The 22,003-nt window shown below is 40.7% G+C and overlaps 1 protein-coding gene across 2 annotated transcripts in view; it reads right to left on the reverse strand.

Annotated features, from left to right (window-relative positions):
* The window catches only part of TRPM3 (transient receptor potential cation channel subfamily M member 3), a 283,758-nt gene extending 262,421 nt beyond the window's left edge, over positions 1–21,337 (reverse strand). For both annotated transcript variants that reach the window (XM_063129338.1, XM_063129339.1), the window contains exon 1: positions 20,978–21,337. In XM_063129338.1, coding sequence (XP_062985408.1) covers positions 20,978–21,067 — 90 coding nt within the window. In that variant the 5' untranslated portion in view covers positions 21,068–21,337. The remainder of the gene's footprint in view (positions 1–20,977) is intronic.
* Between the last annotated feature and the right edge of the window lie 666 nt (positions 21,338–22,003).

Genomic DNA, 22,003 nt, shown 5'->3' on the forward strand with positions numbered 1-22,003 from the left:
TGCATTACTGCATTGCTCCTTCAGCTCTGTAGTTTGGTTTCTAACATATTTTGTTTGTCACATGCATAGTACTCTATGGACAAGAGAAGGGAAAGAAAGGAAGAAGAATGACAAGGTAAGGAAGCAAAAAGCTCATATTGGGTGTATTCTTCTTTGGTCCCCCTCCCAATCCCAACTGAAGTGTTTCCTTTTTCTTTCTCCCTCCTCCATGGTTTGTGATTCCCACCCAGTTTGGAAGAGGGGGTGTAAGAGTGATTTGTTGACCATCCCCTCAGTGTCCCTTATGGTAAAATGCTCTTTAATTTATGTGCTATCATATTAGTTTGGCGATTTCTTTTCTTTCATTGGCATTCAAGCGCTTTCATTGCCACAGACAGACATCCTTAAGACACGCAGGCTAGTATCTAACCAGGTGTGTGTGTGTGTGTGTGTCTGTCTGTCTGTCATGACTCCACACAGCTGTTCCTGGCATGGATGACTAGAGCCTAGGGTACCTATGCCTGTTTGGAACAACATGCCCTCTTTCTGAGCTGCACCTAAATTGGGTAAAAATAGATGCCCCAACCAGACACTGTTTATTTTTCAGACAGACAAGCAAAGGGACAGGAACACAAAGAACAAGGAGCTGATACTGCTATGGCTTGCTTCATATGCTTCATATAAATCAAGAGCAGTATTCAAAGTATCCATTCCCTCCTCCCCTACAAAAAATAAAATAAAATAAAATCTTACCCAGAGCAGTAAAAGAAGCACTTCACAAATAAGGGGAATTATAACCCATGTTGTTGTTCTTTTTAAAAAGAAACTCAAAGACACAACCTAGTTCTCCTTATCAGGGCTGACCAGAGGAACATATATTACATTACCTTTTCCATTCCCTTAAGTAGAGAGAAATAAGTGGCCAAATCAAGTTCCAAGATGTTGTTAAATTTTTCTTCTTAGGAACATAGGAAGCTGCCTCATATTGAGTCACAGCATTGATCCATTTAGCACAGTATTACAGACACTGACTGGCAGCAGCTATCCAGGTTTCAAGTAGAATTCCTTTCCTCACCCTACCTGGAGAAATCAGGAACTGTGAGCCATGGGGCTCTGCTTTCCAATTCTTTCATTTCAGATCTTTACTGTCACATCCACTGCTACTGGGAGGAACAAGAGCTTGAAGAACAGCAGGGCACAACTGAGACTCTCTCATTCTTCCCAATTTATGCTAATGAGACCACTCTTTTTTGGTCAGTGATCAACTATATAGTGATTCAGGAAGTCTAGAATCTCTTTCCATTCCCCCTCCACCAGAAAGCAGACCAGCATGAAGACTGGCATCCAGCTAACATTGTGATTGTTGGCTAAGTTTTGTACATAATTTTTATTATGATTATTCAGCTGCGTAACTTACACATCCAAACTCCCTCAGAAGTCATTAAGCCTTTTGCTAGGCTGTTTTATTTAACTGCCCCACAAGCCCACCCATAATACGCCAAAGACTAATCAGTGAGTTTTATTTCCCCCTTTTCTCTAAATTAGTGACCTTGCTGTATTGTTACATGATGTTCCTCCTTTATGCTGCCGGCATGGTTGTTCCCCCGCCCAACACCAAAAAATAAAAATAAAATTCATGTAAATTCATGATTGCTGTGATTCAGTTCTGCCTAGTGATATTGAGCTGATGGGAGCTATAGCTGGCTGGCCTCCTGCCTGTTTGCAGCAATTTTTCTTATTTATTAGATTTTTAAAATTGCACCCTCTGCCTAATAGGTACTCAGCGCCATGCACAATAAAAACAGTAAAACTCCATATAAAACCCAAGGAACAAAAGAGAAAAACCATCCGATAAAATTTGCAAGCAGCATTAAAATTAAAGAGTGGTAAAACATTAAGCATTAAAAGCCTGGCAGAAAAGGACTGTGTTTAGTGCCTGAGACTATCTCACCTCCCTCCAGAGGGAGTTCGACAATTAAGGTACTGCTATCGGAAAAGGCTCTGTACTGACAAGCGCAGCAGTTCCAACCCATACCTTTTGCATCAGGATGAAATTAAACATATTACCAGAGGTGGACACAACCACTCAGTGCTGCTCAGCTGACTTTTGGCCCACAGCAAAATGAATTCATTCTGTTTTTCATCAGAACTGTGGAGTGGATCGTGTATTCTGGAATGGCTTCTTTAATTCATTCCATAAATCCTGCCACTTGTAGTTCAGGCTGCCAAGAGGGGCGGGGTGGTCTAGCTCAGTACCCTGGCTGTGTTAGTCTCTCTACTGCTATTTTTTTTTTTAATTCTCCACATGCATCAAACATGTATTACAGCCCAGCTAACTGGAAATGTCAGCACTCCATGACACAGGCTGACCTGGAATATTCTACACAAGATTTCAACAAGGTTTTCAGAATGTTTTTAGGATGTTTTTAACAATGTATATTATGTTTTAATTCAGTTTTACGTATTTTATCATTTATTGTTGTTCCCTACCTCGATCAAAATGGAGAGTCGGGTAAGAAATAATAATAATAATAATAATAATAATTCAAGAAAACAATATGAATAATGATGCTGGTACTTTGCTATGTCTTTAATATGTTGTATGTGAATCTTTTTTTTTTTTTTAATCCAAAACCTGAAAGGTGGCATATGTAGCAACGCCTTGCCCACAGTTAAGAGTTCTTTCAAAGCTTATCCTAATGTTCATAAAAAGCAGAAGGGACAGTCCTGCCCAGGTGGTACCACTTTGTGGTAGAGGTAAGCGTTTAATGCTGTTATGCATAATCTACATACATGTAGAAAGTTAGCACACAGGGGGACAAGATCAGCTACTATCTAGCTTTCCATGTGCACGAGCAGGGAACACATGGAACATTCAAACATATAATCTCCCCCTTTCATTTTCAAATAGTACAGTTCTGCGTGGAGTGTACCAAGTCCCCTTTTTGAATGTTTGGATCAATACCTCAACTGCTATCCTAGTGTTGATTATGCTATTTTATTCTGGGGGGTTGTCTTGATGTCGTCTTTGTCCTGGGGTGGCTCCAAATGCATGCTGTGTCAGTTAGATGATGCAGCTGCAGATTAGAAGCCACCTCGAGGCACAGAGCAGAAAATGGGCAGCTGAAGAGCTGGGGACTTGCCCTGACTTTTCCAGCCAGAGTGAAAGCAGCCTGGCTCTTTCACCAGTCCGTTCTCACTCCAGAGCCACTCCAAGGGCATTCCTGGCAGATGGCGACCCCTAATTGGTCGCCGTCTGCCCGGGCAGAGGGAAGGCCGGTGAATGGAATGGAATACCTCACACTGCTTTGCTGTGTGGAGAAGAGTTTATTTTCTTCCCCTAAGCTGCTGCTGCCTCCCCCTCCTCGTCTCAGGGAGGGACAGGGGAAGGAAAAGATGACCGCCATAAACCCCATGCTTGCTTCTTGGCATGGAGATTATCTGGCACAACCCCACAGGAGTCAAAATGCGTAACTTTGAGGGAATGCAGTGCCAACTCGACGCCGTGAAGATAGCCCCCGGATGTCATTTTACATTATTCAAAGACCTGTGGCATGGTTTTATCAACCTGTCATGCCCCCACTGGAAGACCCCTCAGAGGAGGAAGACCTGGAGGACTAAAAACCACTTGCCACCAACAATGCCCAAGATCTGACAGTAAACCAGGAGGAGCTGGAGCCCTCAGGGGTGACTACCATGAGGGTATCACCTGGAGAGGACAAGGACTCATCCTCATTGATGGAGGTAGAGAAACCTCAAAGCCCTCAGAGAGACACTGCTAGACAGCCTTGGAACATATTCCTTGTTATCTGGACTGGATACTGACCCTCCTCCTGCCTCTGTGTTGCCTTGGAACCAGGTGGGCTGTGACCTGGACTGTTGAGATCTTTTGCCTGGTCCTGTTTGTGCTGACCATCTCGGAATTCTTGAACCCTGGAATTTGTGGAACTACTTGCAACCACTAGGTCCAGACACTAGAAGCATGACATTGACTAACTGTAATGTACTGCAGAATACCTCTCCCTTGTTGTAGCGCTCTGACTGTCTCTGTAGGTTAATGTTGTTGCGAAACTATTTTTTTCTAACATTGGCAGAAAAGCAATAATATGTATAAGTGCTTATTAAAAAGTTAGTTATCCTATAGACAGCTTCCATCTGTGGTTGTTAACCCTGTAGGATCCAAAACATTGGGAAGTACAAGTTTCTTAGACCACCTGGGTAAGAAGTGGATCTGAAGAGTAATCTGCTACTGGGAGCCTGTTCTGATTAATAAAGAAAAGATAGCTTCCATCCTATGTTCAGTACTAATTCGCTGTGACAAGCAAGTCATAATTTCTTAAAGTCAATTGATTAACTTGGGACATTGTTTTAACTGTTAAAATTGTTTTTACTGCTTTAAAATTATATATTGTTTTAACTCGGTTCATGGTTTAATTTTTTTTAGCTGTGTATATTTATTGTTTTATACTAAAAGCTTTTAATCTGTACGCCACCCTGAGATCTTAATGATATAGGGCGGGATACAAATGTTTTAAATAAATAATAATAACTTTCTTCTTTTTCTTCTTCTTCTTCCTTAAAAAGGTAGCTGCTTAATTAATATTTACAAATGACTTATTTTGGATTATTTCTTCCTACTCTTCAGCCAAACAGGCCCTCAAAAAGACTAACATAAAACCAGTAACAATTAAAATAATATAAAATCAGAGCAGTTAATCACAATGGTAAAACAGCATTCAAATCCAGATCTATAAGGGGTAAGTATTATTATTATTACTATTATTATTATTTATATAGCACCATCAGTGTACATGGTGCTGTACAGAGTAAAACAGTAAATAGCAAGACCCTGCCGCATAGGCTTACAATCTAATAAAATCATAGTAAAACAATAAGGAGGGGAAGAGAATGCAAACAGGTACAGGGTAGGGTAAGCAGGCACAGGGTAGGGTAAAACTAACAGTAGAAAGTAACAGTAGAAGTCTGCACAACATCAAGTTTTAAAAGCTTTAGGAAAAAGAAAAGTTTTTAGTTGAGCTTTAAAAGCTGCGGTTGAACTTGTAGTTCTCAAATGTTCTGGAAGAGCGTTCCAGGCGTAAGGGGCAGCAGAAGAGAATGGACGAAGCCGAGCAAGGGAAGTAGAGGCCCTTGGGCAGGCGAGAAACATGGCATCAGAGGAGCGAAGAGCACGAGCGGGGCAATAGTGTGAGATGAGAGAGGAGAGATAGGAAGGAGCTAGACCGTGAAAAGCTTTGAAGGTTAACAGGAGAAGTTTATATTGGATTCTGAAGTGAATTGGAAGCCAATGAAGAGATTTCAGAAGTGGAGTAACATGGTCGGAGCGGCGAGCCAAGAAGATGATCTTTGCGGCAGAGTGGTGAACAGAAACCAACGGACTGATGTGAGAAGAAGGAAGGCCAGAGAGAAGAAGGTTGCAGTAGTCCAACCGTGAAATAACCAGTGCATGAACAAGCGTTTTGGCAGAAGAGACAGACAAAAATGATCGAATCCTGGCAATATTATACAGGAAAAATCGACAGGATTTAGCTACTGCCTCAATATGAGGAATAAAGGAGAGCGATAAATAAAATAAATAAAAAGGTTTTCAACTGGCACTGAAAGCAAAAACATTAAGTGCCAGGTGGATCTTCCTAGAGAGACAATTGCAAAGGGAGGGCATCACAGTTTCCAGTCTACCTGATTTACCTCTGATGGAAGGGGAATCCAGAGCACTGGGAGAGGACTGATCATTATGTGGAAGGAAGGAAATGAGGCAACTGGAGAAGGGACTCCATGGAAGTTTGTAATAACTTAAATCCCTGAATTGACTCAGGGTGCAATTCCATACATGTTTAGACAGAAAAAAGCCCTATAATCCTAGTATTCCCAGCATGGTAATTTATTATACATATACAAAGGCAACACTCTTTGTGGATACAGTAATTTTAGGTAGCTGGCCCATTTGGTCATCAAATCTTGAGAATTTCTACTCCATTCACAGAAGTGCTTCTGTCTGATTATCTATGATGTTCCCTTCCGCCTTAGTCCCCTCAACTCAATATAATTTTCCAACCCTTGTGGGAGCATTTTTGGGAGCTCTGGGAGCTGGCAGGAAGAGGAGGATGAAAAAGTCTGTTTCTGCCTGCTTCCTTCTGTGGGGTAGATCTTTGAGTCCAACCCAGTACATTAACCATCCTTGGGGGTTTCAGCAGACACTTTCCTACCATAACATGAACAGAGAGATCACAGGAAGCACAATCATGCTGCATGAAGTGCTTATTCACAGATGACAAGCTGTTGTCTTCAACTATTTTGGTATACACATTCATTTGCAGTATCAAGGACAGCTTGGTTTCATCCACATAATTCCTTATTACTGGGACATTTGGCACATTATTTTAAGTGGGGCACAAGCTGCAAATGGCATGTGATGTTTCCCACAAGTATGAGTAATTTGTTGTTGGCAGCATTGGTAATTGCCAATTCTATATCTAACACTATGAGAAGACCTAAAACAGTCAAAAAATAAACCTTTAGCTCATCACATTGCTGTTATTTTGATACCTTGCAAGAGTATTGTTACTGTGTCTTAAAAATGAAATGCTTCCCCTGTAACATATTCAAAAATGCTTGTCTTTGGTTGCCAAGGATATTCTTAAATTTAATAGCTCACTAATTAGATTTTCCCTCTGCAGTTCTGAAGGCCAAGGGTAGAAAAAATATAGAGTTCATCCAAAGTAGTAGTTCTGAGATTGAAAAAAACTCTCTGGAATTAAATGCCACACCGATGCACAGCCAATATGATTTTTAAGAAAATTAGCATAATAATCTAAGCCATATTCTATACTATAGGTTAAGTTTGCAGTGCTTAAGGCCATTTACGTCCAACTGTTTCATGTCACTATTTTATTCAGAGAAAGGGGAAATTTTCTATATAGTCACTTTATTTCATGCTTTATTACAGAGTTTGACATAAATTTCCACTAAGTCCTGAGGGCATCTCTTCTTTCATTGTAGCCTGGTCTGTTTAGCAATTCAGGTAGAAGAAAATTACTCTGTTTCACTTCATGGCTCTGTGGCCTGAATTGCTCACTTGGCACTCCTTTCATAAGGCGTATACACCATGTAGCAGAATTAAAACCATATACTATGAATTGGTCAGCATGGCGTGTTTTAATGCTAACATAGGTGCAGTCTCATGTTTATAGAACATGTCATGGTCACTTTCAGATACTGCTTCAAAGATAATACTAAATGTTTATAGTAGAAACAGCAGCTGATATTTGGCCATAAAATGCTATGCAGAGGTAGCACTTCTTAATTTTAAGATGTATGTCAAAGATGTATGTTAAGATGTTATGAATAATACATTTCACAGAATTTTGTGAAGTTTGCCTCTGTACAGTGTTGCACTGGAGAGTATAAAAAAACCCTGTCCATTAAAATATGGGCTTCTTTGACAGCAACGATAAGGTCCATCTTACATTTGTGGGAGCTAAAGACTAATCACAAGTGGTTTTTATTATCATATTTTGAGTTGTATTGAGGAACTAGCTTCTGTTGACAGAAGGACTCTGCTCACAGGTGGTGCCTCTGCCTGGTTTTGGGGGATGTCCCTCCCTATCACACCCCAGCTCACTTCATTCATGCCCTGAATCACTGTGCAGCATTTTCAGTGGGTTTAAATGGCTGCCATGAGAATGGAGGGGACAGGGAAATACTGTTTTCTGCAGCCAAGTTGCACGTGCCTCAACCTAGATCCAACCCTTGAAGTTGAGCGCTCTCCCCAACACGGCTTGGGACCACAATACCTGACGGAACGCCTCTCCTGACATGAACCTACCCGTACACTGTGCTCAATATCTAAGGTCCTCCTCTGAGTGCCTACTCCAAGGGAAGCTCGGAGGATGGCAAGAAGGGAGAGGGCCTTTTCAGTGGTGGCCCCCCAATTATGGAATGATCTCCTTGATGAAGCTCACCTGGCGCCAGCATTGTTATCTTTTCAGCACCATTTATTATTATTATTATTTATTTATATAGCACCATCAATGTACATGGTGCTGTACAGAGTAAAACAGTAAATAGCAAGACTCTGCCGCATAGGCTTACAATCTAATAAAATCATAGTAAAACAATAAGGAGGGGAAGAGAATGCAAACAGGTACAGGGTAGGGTAAGCAGGCACTGGGTAGGGAAAAACTAACAGTAGAAAGTAACAGTAGAAGTCTGCACAACATCAAGTTTTAAAAGCTTTAGGAAAAAGAAAAGTTTTTAGTTGAGCTTTAAAAGCTGTGGTTGAACTTGTAGTTCTCAAATGTTCTGGAAGAGCGTTCCAGGCGTAAGGGGCAGCAGACGAAAATGGACGAAGCCGAGCAAGGGAAGTAGAGGCCCTTGGGCAGGCGAGAAACATGGCATCAGAGGAGCGAAGAGCACGAGCGGGGCAATAGTGTGAGAGGAGAGAGGAGAGATAGGAAGGAGCTAGACCGTGAAAAGCTTTGAAGGTTAACAGGAGAAGTTTATATTGGATTCTGAAGTGAATTGGAAGCCAATGAAGAGATTTCAGAAGCGGAGTAACATGGTCGGAGCGGCGAGCCAAGAAGATGATCTTTGCGGCAGAGTGGTGAACAGAAACCAACGGACTGATGTGAGAAGAAGGAAGGCCAGAGAGAAGAAGGTTGCAGTAGTCCAACCGTGAAATAACCAGTGCATGAACAAGCGTCTTGGCAGAAGAGACAGACAAAAATGATCGAATCCTGGCAATATTATACAGGAAAAATCGACAAGATTTAGCTACTGCCTCAATATGAGGAATAAAGGAGAGCGAGGAGTCGAAGATAAAGCCAAGGCTACGAGCTTCCTTGACCGGAGTAAGCGTAACATCATTGACAGTAAGAGAGAATGAGAGATGAGGAGAAGGTTTAGGAGGAAAAACAAGCAATTCAGTTTTTGCCATGTTAAGCTTCAAGCGACGATGAAGCAGCCAAGCTGAGATATCTGAAAGACATGCCGAGATACGATCGTGAACATCAGGAGAAAGTTCCGGAGATGACAGATATAGTTGTGTATCATCGGCGTACAGATGATATTGGAGGCCATGAGATTGAATAAGCTTGCCCAAGGGCAACATGTATAAGGAAAACAACAACGGGCCAAGCACCGAGCCTTGCGGAACCCCTACTGAAAGGGGAAAGGAGGAAGACGAGCTGCCATTAGTCAACACGCTGAAAGAGCGACCCGCTAGATAGGAGGCAAACCAGTTATAGACAGAGCCACAAAATCCAAGGTCATGAAGGGAATCTAAGAGAAGATCATGATCAACCGTGTCAAAGGCTGCAGTTAGATCAAGGAGAATAAGAACGGAATAATGGCCTTTAGACTTGGCAGTAAGGAGATCATTGGTGATCTTAGTAAGGGCTGTTTCAGTGGAATGCAGAGGACGGAATCCAGATTGAAATGGATCCAAAGCAGAGTTACTAGAAAGAAAGTCAAGACAGCGAGAGTAGACCGCACGCTCCAGGATCTTTGAAACAAACGGCAACAAAGAGACAGGTCGGTAGTTAGATAGAGATAGCCTATCAAGAGTAGGTTTCTTGAGAATGGGAGAGACTGTAGCATGTTTAAAAGCAGAAGGAAATGAACCAGAGGACAGAGAAAGATTAATAATATGTAGCAAGGAAGGGAGGATAGCAGGAATAAGATTAATAAAGACGCGAGAAGGAATCGGATCACGAGAACAAGTGGAAGGCTTCGAAGAGCGCAGTATTGTAGACAGTTCATCCGCAGAGACCGAAGAAAACGCAGAGAAATTTGCAGGAGGAGCTGACAGATGAGGAACAGGAACTGGAAGCGGAGCAGAGCTGGCCAGGTCAAGTCCTTTCTCTTCTCCCAGGCATTTAACAGCATTTAACAACATATGCTAAGTCTGTTTGTTTTTTAATGGACCCCAGAATTTTTGTTGTTTTTTAAAAAATGGATACTGTTTTATACTGTTGTTTTTATATTTTTTGATGTTTTAAAATTTTGTATACTTTTTTAATGTCCATTGTTTTTAACTTTTGTAAACTGCCCAGAGAGCTTCGGCTATGGGGCGGTATATAAATTTAATAAATAAATAAATAAATAAATAAATAAATAAATAAATAAATAAAATAACAGGAACTTTCCCAGCTAATATCTTGTGCTTTTAACTAGAGAGCTCACCAGATATCTAACTAGAAAATCCTTGGCTTCATTTTGAATTTACTTTTAGTTATACAACTCATGAGACAATCATTTATAACCAAGTTCAAGTAATAATCAGTAGGAACATATTTTTTTTTAAAAAATGGCTGAACTCTGCTGTCTGAGATCAACTAATACAACAAGTAAAAAACTGCACAGCCAGGTACACTTGCGTATATGCTGTTCTCTATCCCACACTCTCCCTGCAGTACAACCAGAGCAAGTAATTCCAACGTGCTAGCAGTCTGCTGACACAGCCCTCTGGTGTTTTAGAAAGCTACAATGAGCACATTTGTGCCATGTGCTTGGTGTGGCTGGAAAAGCAGACATGTTGCAACACAGGAAAAGACCTATATGAGAGCCAAGTTACCCATTACACTAATTGTATTGCATGTAACTTATCTTTTTATTTACTCTGCTGTAAGTGTGTGCAGCCCCAATTCAGATTGGGACTGCCAAGCACAGGAGAGGAGGATTAAACCTTCCCCCCCCCACACCGCTATTTACTTGCCTTTGCGAAGGGAGGGTGAACATGATGGTTCCAATCCAAATTGCTTTTGCTAGAGTAAATGAAAAAATAACCCTGTGCTACATGCTATGCCTGGTTAGGAGACAGGGGCAGCAGTCTTATGGTCTTTCCAATGGCCACCCCACCTTCCTTCCCTCCTCCTCCCTAAAGCCTCCTCTAAATGGGCAAAATCACCCATCTAGCTAAAATGCAGAGACAGGTGTGAGGTACTTCCCTCTCTACATGGGATACTTACAAGCTTCCAGATTTGGGGGGTTATGAGTACCCAAGGGACAACCCATAGGATTGCTCCCTTATATGTTTTAGGCTAAAACGTTTAGTCTAGGGTGTTCCAAATGGCCTGTCAAAAAACCTTGAGGTTCACAAAACATGGACTACCCATCCTCAGTCAGATGGTGTTGTGGAGATTTCGAACAGGACTTTGAGGAGACTTGATGTTTGTTATCCCTCTCTTGTGTTGGCATACAGAACTGTAGGTCATGAGAGCACAAAGTTTATCCCTGCTCCACTCATGGTCACATGAGCCACCAATTTCTTTTACAGCAGGCCATAGGACAAATAAGGTAGCATGCACACTTTGGATAAGATGTGGCACAGCTATAACTGAAAATTGAGAAGGTACAAATATTTATGAAAGGAACGCTAAACATCACCCAGACAAAAAATTAAAAAAGTGTATTGGCAAAGTCATGTGGTGAAACCTCTATGGAGGTCATCTGATATGGTTTTATTACCATAACAGAAAGAAAATGTAGGTGTCATAACCTGGATAAGCCTTGGGAAAGGCTATATGGATACATCCATATACAAAGCAATAAGGATCTTCTAAAGTGATCTCTCTCTAGATGAAAAAAATGCTTAGCATTTTTCCCATCTGACCTTCTTAACACTTACAGTCTGTTTCTGGAGTCCTAGAACACTGCTCTGCATGTAAGGTGATGCACGCAAATGTAAGGTGATGCAATTTGGGGGTTACATTGAACCACATCTGCCATTTGGATACCCACTCTCCCAGCTTGGAGAGATCCCTTTGGAGCTCTTCACAATCCCTTTGTGTTTGAATAACCTTAAATAATTTGGTGTCGTCGGCAAACGTGGCCACTTCACTGCTCACTCCTAATTCCCAATCATTTATGAATAAGTTGAAAAGAATTGGTCCCAATACTGATCTCTGTGGGACTCCACTATTTACTTCCCTACAACAGGGGAATTGACCATTTATTCCTACTCTCTGTTTTCTGTTCTCTAACCAGTTACTGATCCATAAGAGGACCTCTCCTCTTATTCCATGACTGCTGAGTTTGTTCAGGAGTCTTTGATGGGGGACTATATCAAAAGGTTTTTGGAAGTCCATGTAAACAATGTTCACCAGATCACCCCCGTCTACATGTTTGTTGACACTCTCAAAGAATTCTAGTAGATTAGTGAGACAGGACTTGCCTTTGTGGAAGCCATGTTGATTCTTCTTCAGCAAGACCTGCCCTTCTATATGCTTACTAATTTTGTCTTTAATAATGCTTTCAACCAATTTACCTGGAACAGATGTCAAGCTGACCATCCTGTAAATTCCTGGATCTCCCCTGGATCCCCTTTTGAAAATTGGTGTTACATTGGCCATCTTCCAGTCCTCTGGTACAGAGGCTGAGCTTAGGGACATGTTGCATGTTTTTGTGAGGAGGTCCACAATTTCATATTTGAGTTCGAGAACTCTAGGAGGGTTACCATCTGGGCCTGGTGATTTATTTACTTTCAATTTGTCAATAAGGTTGAGAACTTCATCTTTTGTAACTACTATTTGCCCCAGTTCCTCAGACTGCCTTCCTGAAAACATCAGTTCAGACACAGGCATCTGTCCTAAATCCTCTGCAGTGAGCATCGATGCAAAGAATTCATTCAGCTTCTCTGCAATTTCCCTGTCCTCCTTTAGTACTCCCTGAACTCCATTGTCATCCAATGGTCCAATGGCTTCCCTAGCTGGTTTCCTACTTCTGATATGTTTAAAGAATTCTATATTGTTGGACTTGATGTTATTAGCGATGTGCTCTTCAAAATGTTTTTTTTTTTTTGCTTCTCTTATTGTTTGCTTGCATCTTCTTTGTGCAAGCTTGTTCTCCCTTTTATTTTCCTCACTTGGGCAAAACTTCCATTTTTTGAAGGAAGCCCTCTTTTCTACAATAGCTTCTTTGACACTGCTTGTTAACAATGTTGGTGACCTCTTTCATTTAGTGCTACCTTTCCTAACCTGTGCTTCTATTGTTGTGCTTTTGAGTAAGCTCCATGCATTTTCCAAGGATTTACCCCTCTTTATTCCCCCTTTCAACTTTCTTTTCACTAGTTCCCTCATTTTAGAGAAGTTTCCTCTTTTGAAGTCAAGTATGAATGTGTTGGATTTCCTGGGCAATTTCCCACTTAATCTGGAATTGTAGCAGGCAGAAAATGTGAGGAGAAGGCCAGGCTTTTATCCCAGGTTGGCCAATCTAGAGGCGATACCTAGCAGTAACTGAGCAAGCCAGTGAGACAGATGTGTTTTTGTTTCCCTGCCTCAGAATGATTGACAATGAATCACAGAGTTGAAACTAATAATATGGGTCACCAATCCCCCCACCCTATTTGGTCTGGAATAACAATTGAATTCCCCAGAGATGAAACTCTCTGGTTCCTCTATACCAAATACTTTCAGTATCAGGATTCCATAGACATAAACCAGATCTGATGTAGCAGTTGCAATATAAAACCTAAGCTACAATATCCATGTTGTGAGGGTTCTTTCTGAAAGGCCAGTTGCATTTTTACTATCTAAATACAGTAGTACCCAAAGCAAGTGGGGCACTTGGGTTGTCCACCACTGCAAACACATGCAAGCAACAAGAGATGAGGCCACTCCATTAGCCCTCAGGATATTGCAGTAGGGGCTAATGACTGTTGTGGTGGTAACAAGGGAGGGCTAGCTCCCATCACTAATGACTGCTAAGAGCACATACATGGCTCTGAATACATATTCCCCAAAATATACCTGCACACAACAATGTGCATTAATTGAGATTCAATTTAAATTTATGTCCATATTAATTCAGGCAAAAGAATTAAGTTGTCCAGGGACACTGTGAATCCAGGAAAGAGGAGAACTGCAGAGGCATTCTGAACTAAAGAGTATGTTAGTTGGACTACAGTATTTAAACACAAATCTACTACATACTTCAAACATAGAACAAGTAAAATTGCCATACTAAAATTATTTAAAAAAAGGAATTCTGGGTAAAATAGTAGACCGTATTTTAATAGCAGACACCAAATGTTTTGGGAATTTTGCTGTCACTGATTTATCTCAGTCCACAGGGGGGAAGATGAGCACCCCGAGGGAGATGCTAATAATGGGGTAATTATTTCTTTACACTAGATAAAAATGTTTTTTTAAAAAATAAAAGTACATGAGCAACAATGCATGGGCATGTATTCAACATACAGTCAGAGATATATATTAAATATGAAGCTATTTGTGTTTGTCTTCTTTCCCCATAATCCATAGTTTTATATTCCATGTATATATCTTTCCCTATGGCAGCTTTTCCCAACCTAGTGCCCTCCAGATGTTTTGAACATCAACACCCACTAGCCCACCAACACCATTACCAATAGTCAAGTACGATGGGAATTGGTAGCCCAAAGACATCTGGAGGGCACCATGTTGGAGAAGGTTGACCCCTATGACATTTATAACATTTTTTAAAATAAAATGTGATTGTCATTTCCAGAGACGCAACAGCTGTAATTTCGCCTTCAGGACCCTAAAATCTTCAAAGTGATGCCTCTCTAATGATGTTACTTAACTATTTTTCATCAGCATATTTATCAGCTTTTTAAAAAGTCTATTAGCACTTCCATCTGGCTTTTGCCTCCCCAGCTGGTACATACACTCTAGGGTATCTCTTGTTCAGCCAGGATTCTGAGACCTGGACATTGACTATAATTGAAGATGCAAATTTTGTCCATCCCAAATAAAATAGCTTTTTAATTTATGACATAAGAACTACCAAGACTGCATTTTGATGTGACATGCAACAAGCAGTGAATATTGCCACTTCAGTGAGCTCTACTAATCTAGATAACAAAATCAGGAAATGGACAAATTACATTAAAAAAGGAACAAAACAAAGTGGTAGAATTTGAAGGACCACAGTAGGAAACCAGTGTTAGAAAGATCACTCATTTTATCAGTGATAAACAAAAACATGCCTTGAGTACATAATTGTTTGCTTGTCTAAGTAAGGGAGCATTGAAAGTATGCGAATACTACATGAATACCCTAGAAAGATGATGTTAGAACTGGGCTGGATTCAAAGCTATGGGTGACCATATCAAGAAATGGATCTCAAATGCTGTACTCCCACCCAGAGTCTCTTGATGTAATGCCTGACCAACCAGAACTGGACTGGGAAGGACCATTCTCGGAGGAAAAGGTTGAGTCACCAGCACCGCAGCATCCACACACTTGGTTATAGAGGAGGGTCTTGGTAGTTGCAAAACACGGAGGAGTCAACAAAACCTAGTAAGGACTCTGGGTGGCAGCCCTAGGGGCCATTCGACCCAAAGGGACCGCAGCATTGGAAGATATAATGCAGCATTGGGAAACTTATGACTTCAGCATTTGAGATATGGCTGTTTATCTCTTTTCCTTGTCCCTAAATTACAACTCAAGCTACCTAGCTGGACAGCTCCTCTGCTGAGACAACAATCTTCTCCCAAAATTTGTATTTTGCTCTGCTGGACAGCTCCCCTTCCTCGCCATGGAATCCAAGCCATGCAGCTCAACATATTGATGAGACCTGGATATTGGAAGGTGTGTGTGGCCAGGGTGGGGGCTTGCACTGTAGAACAACGGGCATGAGCAGAAAACCAGATTCCTAATATTCCTAGTATTTATGAGCGATCTAGCCAATTCAAAGACTTCATATTGCCTTTCAGCTGCAGCAACCTCACCCTTGTTTCCTCCTAGGCTTGAAGAGGAAGAAGGTTCTGGGATCAAGCCCTTGATCTACTGACAGATTATTCAGTTTGAACTTTTAAATACAACTGTGATAATGTAACCTTTTAAATATAAAAACCTACTAGTTCCTCAATATTCTGTTTGCCTGTTAATAAAATGGAATGCTGAAAGAAATGGGTTTGTATGACCATGGCTAAACATTTGAGAGTATTAATGAAGTAGGTTAGAACAGATAAGTTCACCTAGAATGAAAACAAAGCAATTAGAGCTGGAGAGAGTCCAGCTTGTCAGCATCTGTGAAGGATGCTTCCTTCATGACATAAAAATCAGGCCACTATGACCCACATTCTATCCACTTTCCGTTCATGCACCTAAGAATGACCTAATAGTTTAATACAATATGAGAATAATTAACCTAGAGATCACCTGCTCAATACTAAGTGATTAATTTCATGAAGCCCTGTAGGATTAGTGCTCTATGATAACATAACTAGGATATTAATGCAGTGACAGTTTACTGCAGGGAATTAAGTCTGCAAATGAACCAAAGATGAAAAATGCAAGTGTGATTGTATCTTATAGTCATGCAAACATATGGAAGAAGCCAGATTTGATAGTGGGGGTGGACATTATATGCTGTGTCTGGCTCTGAAAATTCAGTATATCTTTTTGATCTATCCGCAGTATTGTTTAACCACAGGCCATAAGAATAGAACAAAGATAAGGAAGTATGTTAGGAGAATACACTGATATTATCCAAAGGAACCTGCATAACGGTTCAGAATTTTGCCATAATGCAAAGATTTTTGCTCCTCTGGCAAAAAAACCAACGAGGTTTCGTCACGCTCATTTGACTTGCTACTTTTTCTCCCTTTGAATAGCAGCTGTCAGTTCTGCAACACTATATTATAAATAGCTTTCCAAATTCCCCTAAGTTTCAAAAGCACTTTGCAATAGTGCAAGCCTTCATTGCAGAAGATGAAAACAGGGAGAGCCCTGGGCTTTTGCAAGCCCCCTCGGCTGTGCATTTCTCCCCTCCCCCACCCACCATGTGGTGAGTTGCTGTTACGAAAATAATAAGTAAAAAAAGCCATGATGGGCACACAGATGTAGTCATGCAGTTCTCTAGAGAGCAGCATTTGTTATTTTATTTTTTCCTTCACATTTGGCTCCAATGTACTAACACAATGAGCTTTATTCCTTTCTGAAAGATACTCACTTGTGCAGCCTGATCCTATCTCTTGTAAGATATAGTAATGGCACATCCCAGCTATATTGACTGAGATGGGCTGGGTCTTTTTGAAAATATTTTGGAGACTTCTTTTTCTAAAACCTTGGACAGACCAAGCCCAGGGGCACTCCTCTAGAAATCGCCAGCCCTCTCCTTGTGAAAAAACGTTTTCTCTAAACTTTTACATTAATGGATGGTGGTGGCAGGAGGAGTGAGTGGGAACCAAGAGCTCTCACAAAAGCCCAAGGCTAATCCCATCCCCGTCCATCTTCAGTGAAGGCTGGTGACCATGCACAAGTCCTGCATTTTCAATAAGAACTCTGGGGGGTGCATTTTTTACCACTTCTAGTAAAATATTCAAGAGGAATAAAATACACACACACACACACACACACACACACACACACACACTACACTTCCAAGATTCAGTATTGCAGGCCCTGGGCATGCTCAGAAGTCTTAATTGCAGAGCAAAGATTATTAGCAACAGACTCAGCTTAAGTCTTAGATGTGTAGTAGTACTAGTAGTAGTTGTTGGAGTTGTTGTTGTTATACCTGCTCAATGAGTCATGTAGTTAAAAAAAGGTAAAATTCCCAGAGTTCATAAAGTTAGAAGCAGCCCTTGGTTTTGGCCTTTCCTTCTGCTAAATTTGTGAAAGTGTGGAAATGCACAGAAGGAAATCAACAGATTACCCATTACCAACCCATGGCCAAAGCAGGAAGGGTAGGGGAAGAATCAGCTTGACTCAAGAGTTTCATTCTTGAAGCACCACCCATTTTCAGAATTCTTCTCTGCCCCTAGTGAGCCATTAGCTAGATCTACACTACTGCTTTATAGTGGTATTGAAGTGCACTGCTAACTGTTGGGCACAATCCACATTCCATAGACTGCTTTCACTGTGTTGTTTCTTGCTTTTTATTCCACATTTGTAATGTCTTGACACAAGGTGTAAATCTTGCCCTTGGAGTATAAGTTTCTGCTTGTATGACATCAACTGCCACGGCATCTTTTGTGAGACAAGCAAGACAGAGAAGGGCAGCTTTATTCTTCTCAGCTCTAAAAGCAAAGGGGAAATCCCCTTACACAGCTCTTTGCTCCATTAGGAGCCCAGGGCCCAATTGATAGACTCTGGGATGTGTTACAAGGTGTTAAGCCTGCCATCTTCTCTGCCCACTTTTCACACTAGGAAATTCTCTTATAGGATGCTATTCTGCTACAATGAATTTGCAGCACCACTGGCTGCTGCTGCTTGAGCACAAGAGAGCCTAGGACCAGGATCTTAATAACGCAGCATGGTTGGAGGGTGGGGGTGGATCGCAAGCAGGATCTTAATAATGCAGCGTGGGGGAGGAGGAATAGATGCTAAAAGCAAAGAGTGGAGGTATTTCTACAAGTGAATTTCTATTACATCTCCGTGGAGGCTTTTTATGGTTGTATGGATTTTTGATCTAAACTCCAAAAGACAAAGGTGTTAGTCTCTATAAATTGGTCCATTCCTAGATTATTATGAACTGAACACAGAAGCCAGTGAGTTTTATACTGAGTCACATTACAATCTTAAATCTTAAGTTAATGCTACTGGATTGTTATGAATATGGGTAAAATAGTCCCTTTTAGAGTGTATTATGTGTATTTTTCCTGCATTGCTCAAGCTGATCCAAGGAGCCTAAAATGCCTCCTTTCCATTCCCTGTAGGATAGCGTGTGCTCTTAACTATGCAGAGAAACCAATTGTCCTTGCATAACCCTAACTTCTTGTTAGTGTCCCATCTATTCATGGAACCCTTTCCTTAACTTATTATTTCCACATCACAAAAAAGTTGCATACAAACTGCATTATGTTTCACCTATAATGATTGCTTTAAACTTATATAATGTTATGTTATTATTTAAGATTTATATTCAGGTTGCAATAGTGCTTTATCAAAACATCATCAATATTTAAACAATAGAAAGGCCTTCACACGTTATGTTTTGTTTGCTCTTGGAACATTTAGATGCTTATGGCTGTAATCCTATACACACTTACCTGGGAGTAAGTCACACTGAACTTCTGTGTAGACTTGTATAGAATAGTACTCTAAGTAGTGAACTTCGCCTGTAATCATTTTCCCCCAAACTTGTTTTGATTCTGAAAGAGCTTTCAGTCTTATAAATTAAATACATGTACTTCATATTTGGTATATGCACCTATCCATTTTCGTTTAGGAATAATACAAATTATGACCCATTACCTGCCAATATGTATCTGCTTGAGCTTCAAAGCAAAACAACAACAACAATGTTACATTACATTGCCAATTATGTGTCCACTTGTGCTTCAAAGCAAAAAGAAGCAGCATTTTTTACTAGAATATGTTTCTTGTGTCCTGGTAATATGTGCTGTAGCAGAATTGCAGCAATGTTCAAACCATTTACTGCAATAACTAGTCATGGTCTTCAGGAAAACTCAACTAAAAACTCAACTATTACACATTTTAGGTAGCCCACAACTACCTTTTACATAACTTTTAAAAAAAGAAGTACTACATGTAATTAACTAATAACATCAGCATTTAAATGTATGCAATAAAAATAATTGAATGGTTTTCTATGTCTTTCAGTGAAAAGTTAAGATTAGAGTTCATACCCAGAAGAATGGCTTCATGAACCTGAAGGTCACATTATGAATTAAGAATATAAAGTGGGAAGCACATGTGTACAAGTGGTGTAGATAGAGTCAAGTCTGAAATAGCTACATGCATCATTCCCCCCTCCCATATGTTCATATGGCAAACAGCTGTGATGGGCTGTGGTTCCTGACCACATGTACAGATGTAATAAGGGCCAAACTATACAAAACCTACCATTATTTTTTGCCTGAACAGTTTTTGGTATTTCTTTGTTTTGTTTTACTGAAAAGAAGTCTCAAAAGTTGTAACTTGACAGTGAAGGTGTAAAGATGAGGGGCCATTTAACCTTTTCTTGCCATTTGTCTGTAGGAGGACAAGCAGGTGGAGTGAGGGAGCAGATTTGAACAGAGAAATTGGAGGAAGGAAAAATATCTTCCTGCCAGTCGTCCCACTCTTGATTGCAGCTTCCAAGATTGCTTTTCAGTTTGAAACACACAGAGAGGGGGAAATAATTGTGCAACTGCACGTAATGTATCATTTGGCTGTAATCCTATGCACATCTAAGAACAAGCCTCCTTGATCCCAGGGGGACCTGCTCCCAAGTAAAGGTGCGTAGGATTGGACTCTTATCATAGAAAAACAGACATGAAATGCTTGCTTCTCAATACCACCTCTTTGGATGTTGCTCTGAAATGCACTGAACCAAGGTACATCATTATCAGTGTTACACCACAAATTAGGGTATGCTTATAACAAAAGAGAGTTCCTGTGCTCAGCATATTCTATTAGAGCAAGACTTACTGAAATAAATGGGGCTTATGCCACTGGAATGACAGCAACAACAAAAAGACACCATCTGATATTTAAAGGAGGCTTATGAAAATCAAAAAGCATATTTACTACTCCATTTAGAAGAAAGCATAATCAGAAAGTTTTTCTCCTAGCCAGAGGCTGACCTTAAATCACCATGTGAGGATATTAAACTAGCCATTTATATAAACTGCATTAAAAAATTAGCAGACAACATCAAACTGTACTGTGCCCATAAGTAGCTCCGGAGATTCCATAACTAACGAAAACTGACAGCTGTTGAGACTTCTCACAAACCATACCAAAGAACCAATTCTCCTTGTTACATCAAACATCTCTTAATCAACACTAGCATTAATTGCATCTCAGACCACAGTACCCATTCTAAACATGACATCCAGGGTTCCAAATGCACTTTTCCCATCTGCATGTGGGCAACACAATTTCTGCAATGACAGGGAAAAGAATCACATCCTAAACTGAAGTGCAGAAAGTAATTGTGGATTTGCACTCCACTTACACAATGTGAGAAACAGCTGAAAACAAAATCACTGATAGTAAAACACAACGTTGCTGGGTTTAATTTTTTTTTTTTTTTTTTTTTACAGTACCTTAAGTAGTCTGACAGATGGGAGAAAGGCAGCATGGCACAGCTTCCGAATGGTCCAGTTTAGTGGCCGGGGAGCATCACTTTGACTCATGACCCTCAAAAATTCCACTGGAATAATGAAGCACAAACCTTACAAATGCCTACAAAACAAGTGCTCCTCCACCGGTGTTGACATCCCATGTCCATTAGGTGTCCACACCTGCAATTCCATTAAGACAGATGCCTCCTATAACTTGGCTGAAAGGCTGGCAAAGTGGATTTGCTTTAGCCACTGATCCTCCTTAAGAAAACACCCTCCCAGCTTGGAACAGTAGTGCTCATGCATACCAAATGTGGTTGAACGGGAGCAATCAGGCTGCTTGCTGCTGCTCCGGGGAGGGCTGCACCGTATTACAAGCAAAGGGACAGCCTGTATTTTTTTTTAAAAGCCTGCAGTAAGAGCCGTGTGCTCGTTCCCGTTCCCTCTCTCCCCCTTCAGAGTACAAGCTGTTTATTTTTCTTTCTTTCTTTCAATAACAGGGAGGTGGCAATAAAATATATAAATCAAGCCACTGAAAAGGTAGTCCCTGATTTCTCTTGTGAAGCAATGGAAGAGATTAAAGCTTTCAAAGAGGAAGGAGGGACTAACATTCACAGTGAGAAGAGATGGGTCACAAACTGTTACCAGAAAAAAGAAAGGAAAGAGAGAGAGGGGGAGGGAGGGGGAGAGAGAGAGAGAGAGAGAGTACCTGTTCACCCTTTGATTTACTGTATCTGAATTTAAGGTTTTAAATCATAACTGCCCTGCTATAATTGGGGCATTTTATTAGCTGCAAATGATGAGGTTGTCTCCCGGCATACTGCCGTTTTTCTGAAAAAAAATAAATAAAACTGAAGATGCATTTAGGAGGAAGCCACGTGAAGCCTTACAGATCAATGGGTTGCATAAGGCTGGGAATGCTTCACTTTAAAGGGCATCTCCAGATGAATTAAAAACAAAACACTGGCTTTTATCTTTAGCATGCTAATTACGGGGTTGTCCTAGCCC

Source organism: Elgaria multicarinata, chromosome 6, assembly GCF_023053635.1.
Source record: "Elgaria multicarinata webbii isolate HBS135686 ecotype San Diego chromosome 6, rElgMul1.1.pri, whole genome shotgun sequence".
NCBI classification, from domain to species: Eukaryota; Metazoa; Chordata; class Lepidosauria; order Squamata; family Anguidae; genus Elgaria; species Elgaria multicarinata.